This window comes from Heterodontus francisci, chromosome 24 (assembly GCF_036365525.1).
Source record: "Heterodontus francisci isolate sHetFra1 chromosome 24, sHetFra1.hap1, whole genome shotgun sequence".
Classification (NCBI taxonomy): Eukaryota; Metazoa; Chordata; class Chondrichthyes; order Heterodontiformes; family Heterodontidae; genus Heterodontus; species Heterodontus francisci.
In genome coordinates, this window is record NC_090394.1 from 37,691,377 (window position 1) to 37,704,132 (window position 12,756).

A 12,756-nucleotide genomic window follows, 5' to 3' on the forward strand; every position below is an offset into this window, starting at 1 on the left:
AGGAAATCTGCTGTCCTTACCTGGTCTGGCCTACATGTGCCTCCAGACCCACAGCAATGTGGTTGACTCTTACATGTCCTCTGAAATGGCCTCGCAAGCCACTCAGTTAGGGCAATTAGGGATGGGCAATAAATGCTGGCCTGGCCAGCGACGCCCACATCCAATGAATTAAAAAAAAACATTGTGATCCAGTGTTTTTTCCAACAGAGCAATAAATCCCTTATTTGTCCCCCTCATATTCAGTGCCCCATAAGTAGCGACTGAAATTATATTGTTGGTACACATTCCTTCCCTCTTTAGGCAGTCAGTAATACCTGATAAAATATCTTCTCCCTTTGTTTTTTAAGGAGCATCAAGTCAATGAGCTCTTATTAGGGTCCCTTGGAATTCACAAAAGTGCAATATCATCCGCATCACATGACTCATCACAATTAATAGAGAAGCCTGGAGCTGAATTTATATCCTCAATCTGCTTGCTGGTGATATCTGTGGCCATTTTTACTTTTCTGTCCCTCATGGTCTATGCAAATAAAGGCATGTCTTAATCTTTTGAATAATTTCAGTTTTGTTTTTAAAATCACTATCCAGCTGCTCTGATACTTTGAAAAAACACTGTTTTACATACTCGCCATCTGTGAACAGCTTTCTTCATTTTACAATCTCTTGAGCTGCTACAAAACCAGCAGTAGTTGAGCTACTTGATGATTTCACCCACACAACAAGCATGTTCCCAGATTTTTCTGTCTTGTTCTTCAGCTGCTCCACAGCTTTCTTTTTGGCAAGGTAGTGTGCTTTTTAATAAAATGCCTCTCAAAGTTTGATTTTTGGTTTGTTGTTGGTAAATTCCTCATTGCAAATGAGACACATGGGGATGCCAGCTGAATTTGGGATGAATGTGAACGAATCAGTCCATTCATGTTGAAATTCTCGATTTTCCTCTTCAATTCTTCTCTTTGCAGCCATTTCCAAAACAGCCTCAAACAAGGGCCAGAGTAAGTTTGTTCCTTTAATGATCTATCTCCCTGTCCACAACACACATGCTCACCTAAACAAGGGCCAGAGTAAGTTTGTTCCTTTAATGATCTATCTGCCTGTCCACAACACACATGCTCACCTAAACAAGGGCCAGAGTAAGTTTGTTCCTTTAATGATCTATCTGCCTGTGCACAACACACATGCTCACCAAAATAATCTCAAAACAAGGGCCAGGGTAAGTTTGTTCTTTTGATTTATATGCCTGCATTCGACACGTGTGATCGGATATCGGGCCATAGCACATGATGTCATTTTACTAGGTAAAACAGCTGCCAAACAAGAAGGTTTTTAGATACCTGATAACGTTTTTGCATGGGAAGTAATAATACTTGATAATTTGAAAAATGTGTTCACTTGGGAGTCGCACATCGGTCCCTAAGGAGCAGCAGGTTGCCGACTCCTGCCCTAAGGGAATCAAGGGATAAGGGATAGGGCGGGAAAGTGGAGGTGAGGTAGAAGATCAGCCATTATCTTTTTGAATGGCAGAGCATGCTCAAAAGACAATATGGCCTACATATGCTTCTGTTTCTTATACTTTAATGCTCTGTGTACTTTTCCAGATTTAATTTGCGGTAGAATTCTTACCAAAGCTCTCAAGGATTTAAGAACATGAGAGCCTTGGAAAATGGTTAATAATAGTAACAAGTTTTGTTCCCACTCATCTGAAGTTATGCAAAAGGAAGAACTTGCATCTTTATAACACCTTTCACATTGTCAGCATGCCCCAAAATGCTTTACAACCAATGGATCCCTTTTGAAGTGCAATCATGATTGTTTTGTAGGCAAACTCAGCAGCCGTTCTGCACACAGCAAGGTCCCACAAACAGCAAATACACGTTCTTGGCATCGGTTAAGGCAAGAATGTTGGCTAAGGCTCCAGCAAAACTCCTTGGTCCTCATCAAATAGTTCTACATATTTTTTACATTCACCTGAATAGAGAGACAGAATAACATCTCATCCAAAAGATGGTACCTCCAACAGTGCAGCATTCCCTTAATGCTGCACTGAAGTTTTGGCTTAGATTATGTGCCCAGGACAGCGCCCTCTTACTTCCAAGCTGGGAGTGCTGCCAACTGAGCTAAGCTGACACTTGCAGTTTCTTTATTTCTAATTCTTTCTCTCCAATTAAAGCCTATGTTAAGCTTCCCTGAGTCAGACCAGAAGAATTATTCTCTCACCCACCACCCATTCCTTGCAGCTGGAGGCCAAACACCTTCATTCAGCTGGAGAACTCAATTTAGCCAGGCAGAGTTGATTGAAAAGTAAAATACTGCAGATGCTGGAAATCTGAAATAAAAACAGAAAATGCTGGAAATACTCAGCAGGTGTGGCAGCATCGGTGAAGAGAGACACAGTTAATGTTTCAGGATGATGACCTTCTGTCAGAACATTCTGACGTAAGGTTGTCAACCAGAAACATTAACTGTTTCTCTATTCACAGGTGCTGCCACACCTGCTGACCTGATCCAGAGTTGATTGAATCTATCTTCCCTCCGTATTCCAGGCCACTATGTTTTGCTCCAGTTACTTGCACATCATACAACTTTGATTCATTACTTAAATGACCATGTGTTTTACAAAGACAAGACCAGAACGGAGAGATTATACCACCAGGAAAGATTGAACAGGCTGAAGCTCTTTTCTCTTAAAAAAATGATGAAGGATGATCTGATCGAGGTCTTTAGGATTATAACAGGGTTCGATAGGGTAGACATAGAGAAAGTGTTTCCCCTTGTTGGGGAGACCAAAACTAGGGGCCATAAATATAAGGTACTAATTCATTAATCCAGTAAGGAATTCAGGAGGAACTTCTTTACCCAGAGAGTGGAGAGAATGTGGACTTGCTTCCACAAGGAGTAGTTGAGGCAAATAGCATAGAGGCATTTAAGGAGAATCTAGATAAGTACATGAGGGAGAAAGGAATAGAAGGATATGCTGATAAGGTTAGATGAAGAAGGATGGGAGGAGGATCATGGTGAGCACAGACCTTCTGGGCCAAATGGCCTGTTTTTGTGCTTGTAAATTCTATATATTCTTGTTGCAGGGTACCCTAAAGACAACAAATGTAGTGATGAAATAGAAGAGGATATATTCGCGGATGAAGACCAAGAAGAGACAGAACCTTTAAAGAAGCTCAAAGTCTCACCAAATAGGCCTTCATCATGTAAGTACTGCTGCACTTGGGTCATGTATTTTTATTGCCAATTCCTTTATAAACAGTTTCTTTCTCCTTTATTCCTTCAGTTTTTGCCCTTCTTCCTCTCCTAAAGATGCTTACCCTTTACTAGTCTTCGGTTCCACAGGCACTAGGTGTCCATTAGTAAAGGATTTAAGTGTCTTGGCAAAGAAGCTTCTAAACTTCACCATAAAGACCTCTGCAGTTAATAATCAAGGAATTACCAAACCTGGCTCGTCCTGGTGGTGTTAAAGGCATCTATGAGGAATCTTGCAGGGTCTCAGAGGTTTTCATTAGGGACTCTGTTACTGACACTAGACACATCAAGTGCAACTGGTCACTGGCTAGGGTCACTGCCACAGCACTATGCAGGCCTTGAAACGGCAATGGGGAGATCTCTCTATGGGTTCGGTAGTTGGAAAAAGACCAGAAAAAATCTAAAATAAGGACTTCACCCACTCACTTGTTCCCAGAATGAGTCCCATGTCAACAGACCCTCTCCTACAGTGTGAGTGGCAAAATCAGGTGGAAATATTCACCTCTCTCCACCCCAACTCCAGCAGCCTCATGATGGTATTAATCAGTTGGGTTTCGGTGGGGAGGGGTTAGAGGGAGGGGCAATCCTTGTCTGACTGAGGTCAAAATACTACCTAAAACAAAAAATGTACAACTGTTAGTGCAGTCACGTTAATTAAATAATAAATTAATAAATATGAACATATGAAATTTATTAGCAGGAAAAGATCAGCTCATCCATTAAGCCTGTCCTACACCATGATGGCCAGAACATCATTATAACTAAACATTTTTTTATCTGTGGAATGTCTCACAGAGACTGACCACAGTAAACTGGGCAAATCTGGGTAAAACAACAGATCAGTGAGAAGTGTTCTAAAAAGTAATTAATGTGATACAGAAACACTTTATACCGAAAGGGCAAGAGTTCTATTTGCCTAAAAAGACAGCCATGGACAACTAAAGAGGTAAGAGACAACATAAGACCAAAAGCTAAAGCATACAAAAATACAAAAAATAGCATAGACCCTGGCGAATGGGAAATGTACTAAGAAAAGCAAAGGGTGACAAAGCGGACAGTAAGAGCTACAAAAAGGGAATATGAAACAAAACTTGCAAAGGATATCAAAATCAGCACAAAAAAACTTTTAAAAGTGGGCCCCTTGAAAACTGATAATAGTGATATTGTCAGTGAAAATAAGGAAAGTATGGACATGCTGAATAATTCTTTTGCATCAGTATTCACAGTAGAGGAAGAGGTCGGAATGCCAGACATTTCAAGAAAACTATTATGGAATCGGGGACAATCAATCACCAAAATTAATGTAAGCAAGATAACAGTAATGGAGAAATTAATGATGCTAGAGAGTGACAAAACCCCAGGCTTTCATCTCAGGATTTAAAAAAAAATAGGTGAGAACATTATAGATGCCCTAACTATAATTAGAGATACAGCACTGAAACAGGCCCTTCGGCCCACCAAGTCCGTGCCGACCATCAACCACCCATTTATACTAATCCTACACTAATCCCATATTCCTACCAAACATCCCCACCTGTCCCTATATTTCCCTACCACCTACCTATTCTAGTGACAATTTATAATGGCCAATTTACCTACCAACCTGCAAGTCTTTTGGCTTGTGGGAGGAAACCGGAGCACCCGGAGAAAACCCACGCAGACACAGGGAGAACTTGCAAACTCCACACAGGCAGTACCCAGAATCGAACCCGGGTCCCTGGAGCTGTGAGGCTGCGGTGCTAACCACTGCGCCACTGTGCCGCCCTAAATCTTCCAAAGTTCTCTCAATTTGGGAACCATTCCTCTAGATTGAAAAATTGTGCATAACACTATGCTATTTAAGGAAGGTGACAGAAGGAAACCAGGAAATTGTAGACCAGTTAGCCCAGCATCTGTTGTTGGGAAATTTGCCAGAGTCTATAATTAAGGATAGGGTGGCTGAATACCTTGAAAATTTTCAGTTGATCAGAGAGAGCCAGCATGAATTTGTAAAGGGTAGGTCATGCCTGACAAATCTGATCGAAATTTTTGAAGAGGTGACTAAAGTAGTGGACAGGAGAATGTCTATGGATATTGTTTATATGGACTTTCAGAAGGCATTTGATTAAAGTCTCCCATAAGAAACTGTTAGCTAAAGTTGAAGCTCATGGAATTGAAGGCAAGTTATTGACCTGGTTAGGAAATTGGCTGAGCAACAGGAGAATGAGAGTAGGGATAATGGGCATGTACTCTAATTGGTAGGAGTGACTACTGGTGTCCTGTGTTGGGGCCTCAACTATTCACTACATTCATTAACAGCTTAGATGATGGGATAGAAAGCCACATATCCAAATTTGCCGATGACAGAAATTTGGCAAAATTATAAGCAGTGTAAATGAAACCATAAAATTACAAAGAGATATTGATAGATTAAGAGAATGGACAAAACTGTGGCAAATGGATTTCAATATAGAAAAATGTGTGGTCATCCACTTTGGATAGAACAGGGTACCTTCTAAATGGAGAAAAGCTAGAAACAGTGGAGGTCCAAAGGGACTTGGGGGTTCATGTACACAGATCATTAAAATGTCATGAACAGTTACAGAAAATAACCAAAAAGGCTAAAGGAATGCTGGCCTTTATACCTAGAGGAGTTGAATATAAGGGGGTAGAAGATGTGCTTCAGCTATATAAAGCCCTTGTTAGACCACACCTGGAGTACTACGAGCAGTTCTGGGCACATTATCTTAGTAAGGATATATTGGCTTTGAAGGGAGTGCAGCATAGCTTTACGAGAATGATACCTGGACTCCAAAGGTTAAGCTACGAGGAGAGATTAAGCAAACTCAGTTCTGATGAAGGGTCACTGACCTGAAAAGTTAACTTTGCTTCTCTCTCCACAGATGCTGCCAGACCTGCTGAGTATTGCCAGCATTTCTTGTTTTTATTTATTAAGCAAAGCAGGGTTGTATTCCCTGGATTTTATAAGGTTGAGGATGATTTGGTCGAAGTATTCAAGATAGTAGGGGGAAACAGGTAGGGTAGATTTTGAGAAACTATTTCTGCTGGTTGGGGAGTCTAGGACTGGGGGCATAGTCTAAAAATTAGAGCCAGACCTTTCAGGAGTGTGTTACGACCAGGTGAGAAAGGGGTCTAGGGTCCCTTCTCAGCCTTCACCTGGTCTGACCGTAACAGGGTTTAATGTTAAACACACGTTTTTTTTAAGCTCCCCCTTAGTGAATCCTTGTTCACTAACTTCCAATTATAAGACAAAGAAACTAGCCAAACAGGTTTTCTTAGATTTAAAGAAAAAAGGTTGAACTTTATTAAACTTTAACTCTAATTCAGTTAATGCCTACGGATACACGACACACCCCGCTATCATGCATACGCGATACACACATGCAGATAGAGACAGAAAACAGCAGAAGAAATAAAATGGAAAAGTTTGAGGCAATATCTGAAGATGGTTTTGGTTACTGTTCTTCCAACTCGCTGTAAGGTCCTTGATTGTAGGTAGGTCTTGCTTTTTGTTGGGGTCCAGTACTCTTCTTAAACCTTGTTCGATGTAGGAGACTTTTCTCTCTTGAAGTTCATGTGTCCTCAGTGGATCCAGAGGCTTGTGAGAAAGAGATGGGAGCAGACAGGAGAGGTCTTCTCACTCCAGGAGCAAACAGTCTTTTTTTTCAAACTCTTTGTACAATTCAGAAAAAACCCAGGTTGCCAAGCAGGTTAGTCATATGACTAGCTGGTCTGACCACGTCTGTTTGTGGATTCTCTTGTCTTAGCCGACCCTGGAATGTCTGTTCTTCCACACAATGCCTGGTGCTCAAAGTCCATTGTGGGTTAAATTGGAGCAGGGAATAGCCCCTTTGTCCCTCTAAGCACTGTCTGTTTATTTATTTTTATTTAGAGATACAGCACTGAAACAGGCCCTTCGGCCCACCGAGTCTGTGCCAACCATCAACCACCCATTTATACTAATCCTACATTAATCCTATATTCCTACCCCATCCCCACCTTTCCTCATTTCCCCTACCACCTACCTATACTAGGGGCAATTTATGATGGCCAATTTACCTCTCAACCTGCAAGTCTTTGGCTGTGGGAGGAAACCGGAGCACCCGGCGAAAACCCACACGATCACAGGGAGAACTTGCAAACTCCGCACAGGCAGTACCCAGAATTGAACCCGGGTCGCTGGAGCTGTGAGGCTGCGGTGCTAACCACTGCACCACTGTGTTAGTATGCAAATGTTCTTTCCAGCCACGGCTGATCTGTTTAACAAGTAATTTCCTCGCTCCAGCAACAGTTTAAAATCAGTGTTCATGTGACAAAATTAATATGCCTGATTCTTGGTAGGTGGGGGTCTAGCATGACGAGTGACATTAGGAAACACTCCTTCACGCAAAGGGTGGTAGACGTTTGTAACACTTGTCTGTAAATGGATGTAAATGGATACGATATAGTTGTAATTACGGAGACATGGCTGCAGGGTGACCAAGGATGGGAACTGAACATCCAAGGGTATTCAATATTTTGGAAGGACAGGCAAAAAGGGAAAGGAGGTGGAGTAGTGTTGTTAGTAAAAGAGGAAATCAATACAATAGTGAGGAAGGATATTAGCTCAGAGAATCCTGATGTGGAATCTGTATGGGTGGAGCTAAGGAACACCAAGGGGCAGCAAACATTGGTGGGGGTTGTATACAGATCCCCAAACATCAGTGGTGATGTAAAGGATGTCATTAAACAGGAAATTAGAGATGCATGCAATAAGGGTGCAGCTGTAATTATGGGTGAGTTTAATCTACATATAGATTGGGAAAACCAAATTAGCAATAATATTGTAGAGGAGGAATTCCTGGAGTGTGTACGTGATGGTTTTTTGGACCAGTACGTTGCGGAATCAACTAGAGAACAGGCCATCCTAGACTGGGTATTGTGTAATGAGAAAGGATTAGTTAACAATATTGTTGTGCAGGGTCTCTTGGGGAAGAGCGACCATAACATGATAGAACTCTTCATTAAGATGGAGAATGAGAGAGTTGATTCCGAGACTAGGGTCCTGAATCTAAATAAAGGAAACTATGAAGCTATGAGGCGCGAGTTGGCTATGATAGATTGGGGAATGTTACTTAAAGGGTTGACAGTGGATATGCAATGGCTAGCATTTAAAGAGCGCATGGATGATTTACAACAATTGTTCATTCCTATCTGGCCCAAAAATAAAACAGGAAGGGTGGCTTACAAAAGAAATTAGGGATAGTATTAGATCCAAGGAGGAGAAATATAAAATGGCCAGAACAAGCAGCAAACCTGAGGATTGAGGGCAGTTTAGAATTCAGCAAAGGAGGACAAAGGGATTGATTAAGAAGGGGAAAATAGAGTATGAAAGTAAGCTTGCAAAGAACATAAAAACTGACTGTAAAAGCTTCTATAGATATGTGAAGAGAATAAGATTAGTGAAGACAAATGTGGGTCCCTTACAGTCAGAAACGGGAGAATTTATAATGGGGAACAAAGAAATGGCAGACCAATTAAATACATACTTTGGTTCTGTCTTCACAAGGGAGGACACAAATGACCTCCTAGAAATGTTGGGCAATATAGGGTCTAGTGAGAAGGAGGAACTGTATGAAATCAGTATTAGTAGGGAAATGGTGTTAGGGAAATTGATGGGATTGAAGGCTGATAAATTCCCAGGGCCTGATAATCTACATCCCAGAGCACTTAAGGAAGTGGCCCTGGAAATAGTAGATGCATTGCTGGTCATTTTTCAAAATTCTGTAGACTTTGGAACAGTTCCAATGGATTGGCGGGTAGCTAATGTAACCCCACTATTTAAAAAAGGAGGTAGAGAGAAAACAGGGAATTATAGATCGGTTAGCCTGACATCAGTAGTTGGGAAAATGCTAGAGTCCATTATAAAAGATGTAATAGCTGAGCACTTGGAAAACAATGACAGAATTGGACAAAGTCAACATGGATTTATGAAAGGGAAATCATGCTTGACAAATCTACTGGAATTTTTTGAGGATGTAACTAGTAGAATAGATAAGGGAGAACCAGTGGATGTGGTGTATTTGGACTTTCAGAAGGCTTTCGATAAGGTCCCACGTAAGAGATTAGCGTGCAAAATTAAAGCACATGGGATTGGGGGAAGGTACTGACATGGATAGAGAACTGGTTAGCAGACAGCAAACAAAGAGTAGGAAAAAATGGGTCTTTTTCCGAGTGGCAGGCAGTGACTAGTGGGGTACTGCAGGGATCAGTGCTAGGACCCCAGCTATTCACAATATATATTAATGATATAGATGAGGGAATTAAGTGTAATATATCCAAGTTTGCAGGTGACACAAAGCTGGGTGGGAGTGTGAGCTGTGAGGAGGATGCAGAGAAGCTCCAGTGTGATTTGGACAGGTTGAGTGAGTGGGCAAATACATGGCAGATGCAGTATAATGTGGATAAATGTGAGGTTATCCACTTTGGTGGCAAAAGCAGAAAGGCAGATTATTATCTGAATGGCGATAGATTGGGAAAGGGGGAGGCGCAGCGAGACTTGGGTGTCCTTGTGCATCAGTCGCTGAAAGTAAGCATGCAGGTGCAGCAGGCAGTTAAGAAGGCAAATGATATGTTGTCCTTCATGGCGAGAGGATTCGGGTACAGGAGCAAGGATATCTTGCTGCAATTATACAAGGCCTTGGTGAGACCACACCTGGAGTATTGTGTGCAGTTTTGGTCTCCTTATCTGAGGAAGGATGTTCATGTTATGGAGGGAGTGCAGCGAAGGTTCACCAGACTGATTCCTGGGATGGCAGGACCGACGTATGAAGAGAGATTGGGTCAATTAGGCTTGTATTCGCTAGAGTTTAGAAGAATGAGAGGGGATCGCATAGAAACCTACAAAATTCTAACAGGACTGGACAGACTAGATGCAGGAAGGATGTTCCCGATGGTCCAGGACCAGGGGTCACAGTCTAAGGATAAGAGGTAAGCCATTTAGGACTGAGATGAGGAGAGATTTCTTCACCCAGAGAGTGGTGAACCTGTGGAATTCTCGACCACAGAAAGCAGTTGAGGCCAAATCATTAAATATATTGAAGAAAGAGTTAGATATAGTTCTTGGGGCTAATGGGATCAAGGGATACGGGGAGAAAACGGGAACAGATTACTGAGTTTGGATGATCAGCCATGATCGTATTGAATGGCAGAGCAGGCTCGAAGGGCCGAATGGCATACTCCTGCTCCTATTTTTCTATGTTTCTATGTAAATGGCACTTGATGCTGGATCAATTTTCATTTTAAAACTGATTGATGAACTTTTGTTAACCAAATGTGTTAAGGGATATGGGGCAAAGGTGGGTATATGGATTTAGGACACAGGTTAGCCATGACCTCATTGAATGACCGATCAGACTTGAGGGGCTAAATGGCCTACTTGTGTTCCTACATTCCGATGTTCCAATGTTTTCACCCTTCCCATTTCCCCCCATTCCCTGAAGGCCTGTAATATCCAAGGAAAGTTAAAAAATGGAGGGAAAACCCCAGAGTCATTAAGAGAAAAGTCTCTGGAAAATTTCTCTACGCCCCACTCAGGCGATTGAAACCAGTCCAGGAGATTATGGAGTCATAGTTACTTACAGCACAGAAGGAGGCCATTTGGCCTATCGAGTCCATGCTGGCTCTCAATGGAGCTGTGCAGTCAGTCCCACTCCCGGGCTCGATCCCCGTAGCCCTGCAAATCTATTTCTCTCAGATGGCCATCCAACTTCCTCTTGAAGTCATTGATCGTCTCTGCTTCCACCACCCTTGTGGGCAGCGAGTTTCAGGTCATCACCACCTGCTGAATAAAAAAGTACTTCCTCATATTCCCCCTGCATCTTTTGTCCAAAACTTTTAATCTGTGTTCCCTAGTCCTTGTACTATTTGTTAATGGGAACAGTTTTTCCTTGTCTAAATTATCTAATCCTGTCATAATCTTGTGCACATCTGTTCAATCTCCCCTCAATCTCCTTTGCTCTAAGGAGAACAACGCCAGCTTTTCCAACCTAACCTTGTAACTAAAATCCTCCATCCCTGGACCATTCTGGTAAATCTCCTCTGTACCCTCTCAAGGACCTTCATGTCCTTCCAACCAGTACTGGATGCATACTCCAGAGCTTTATAAAGGTTCAGAATAACTTCCCTGCTTTTGTACTCAATGCCTTTATTTATAAAGCCCAAGATCCCATTAGTAGGGGAGGCGGTGGCATAATGGTAATGTCGCTAAACTAGTAACCCAGAGCCCCAGGCTAATGCTCTGGGGACATGGGTTCAAATCCCACCACAGCAGATGGTGGAATTTGAATTCAATGAATAAATCTGGAATTAAAAATCTAGTCTACTGGTGATCATGAAACCCATTATTGATTGTTGCAAAAACCCATCTGGTTCACTAATGTCCTTTAGGGAAGGATGTCTACCATCCTTACCTGGTCTGGCCTACATGTGACTCCAGACCTAGAGCAATGTGGTTGACTCTTAAATGCCCTCTGAAATGGCCTAGCAAGCCACTCAGAAAAGGAATGAAACCAGACAGACCACCCAGAATCGACCGAGGCACTGGAAACGACAACGGCAAACCCAGCTCTGTCGACCCTGCAAAGTCCTCCTTACTAACATCTGGGGGCTTGTGCCAAAATTGGGAGAGCTGTCCCATAGACTAGTCAAGCAACAGCCTGACATAGTCATACTCATGGAATCATACCTTGCAGACAATATCCCAGACACCACCATCACCATCCCTGGGTATGTCCTGTCCCACAGGCAGGACAAACCCAACAGAGGTGGCAGCACAGTGGTATACAGTCAGAAGGGAGTTGCCCTGGGAGTCCTCAACATTGACTCCGGACCCCATGAACTCTCATGGCATCAGGACAAACATGGGCAAAGAAACCTCCTGCTGATTACCACCTACTGCCACCGCCCCCCCCACCCCCCCCCCAGCCCCCCCACCCACCTCGCCCCCCCACTTGGCTGATGAATCAGTGCTTCTCTATGTTGAACACCAATTGGAATAAGTGCTGAGGATAGCAAGGGCACAAAATGTACTCTGGGTCCAGCAATCTCCATCATCAAGAGTGGCTCAGTAGCACCATTACTGACTGAGCTGCCCGGGACCTAAAGGACATAGCTGCTAGACTGCGGCAGGTGGTGAGGGAACCAACAAGAGGGAAAAACCTCCTTGACCTCGTCCTCACCAATCTACCTGTCGCAGATGCATCTGTCCGTGACAGTATTGGTAGGAGTGACTACCGCACAGTCCTTGTGGAGACAAAGTCCCATCTTCACACTGAGGATACCCACCATCGTGTTATGTGGCAGTACCACTGTGCTAATTGGGATAGATTTTGAATAGATCTAGCAGCTCAAAACTGGGCATCCATGAGGCGCTGTGGGCCATGAGCAACAGCAGAATTGTATTCAGCCACATATGTAACCTCATGGCCCAGCATATCCACGCTCTACCATTATCATCAAGCAGGGGGA

General features: G+C 42.8%; 1 protein-coding gene across 6 annotated transcripts in view; it reads left to right on the forward strand.

Moving 5' to 3' along the window:
• Positions 1–12,756, forward strand: part of iqce (IQ motif containing E) — a 75,842-nt gene that overhangs the window by 57,168 nt on the left and 5,918 nt on the right. For 5 of the 6 annotated variants that reach the window (XM_068055920.1, XM_068055924.1, XM_068055922.1 and 2 more), the window contains one exon: positions 3,081–3,200. In XM_068055920.1, the coding sequence (XP_067912021.1) occupies positions 3,081–3,200 (120 nt within the window). Of the gene's footprint in view, positions 1–347; positions 497–3,080; positions 3,201–12,756 lie in introns of those variants that run through there. The other variant, XM_068055926.1, reaches the window with a different exon arrangement.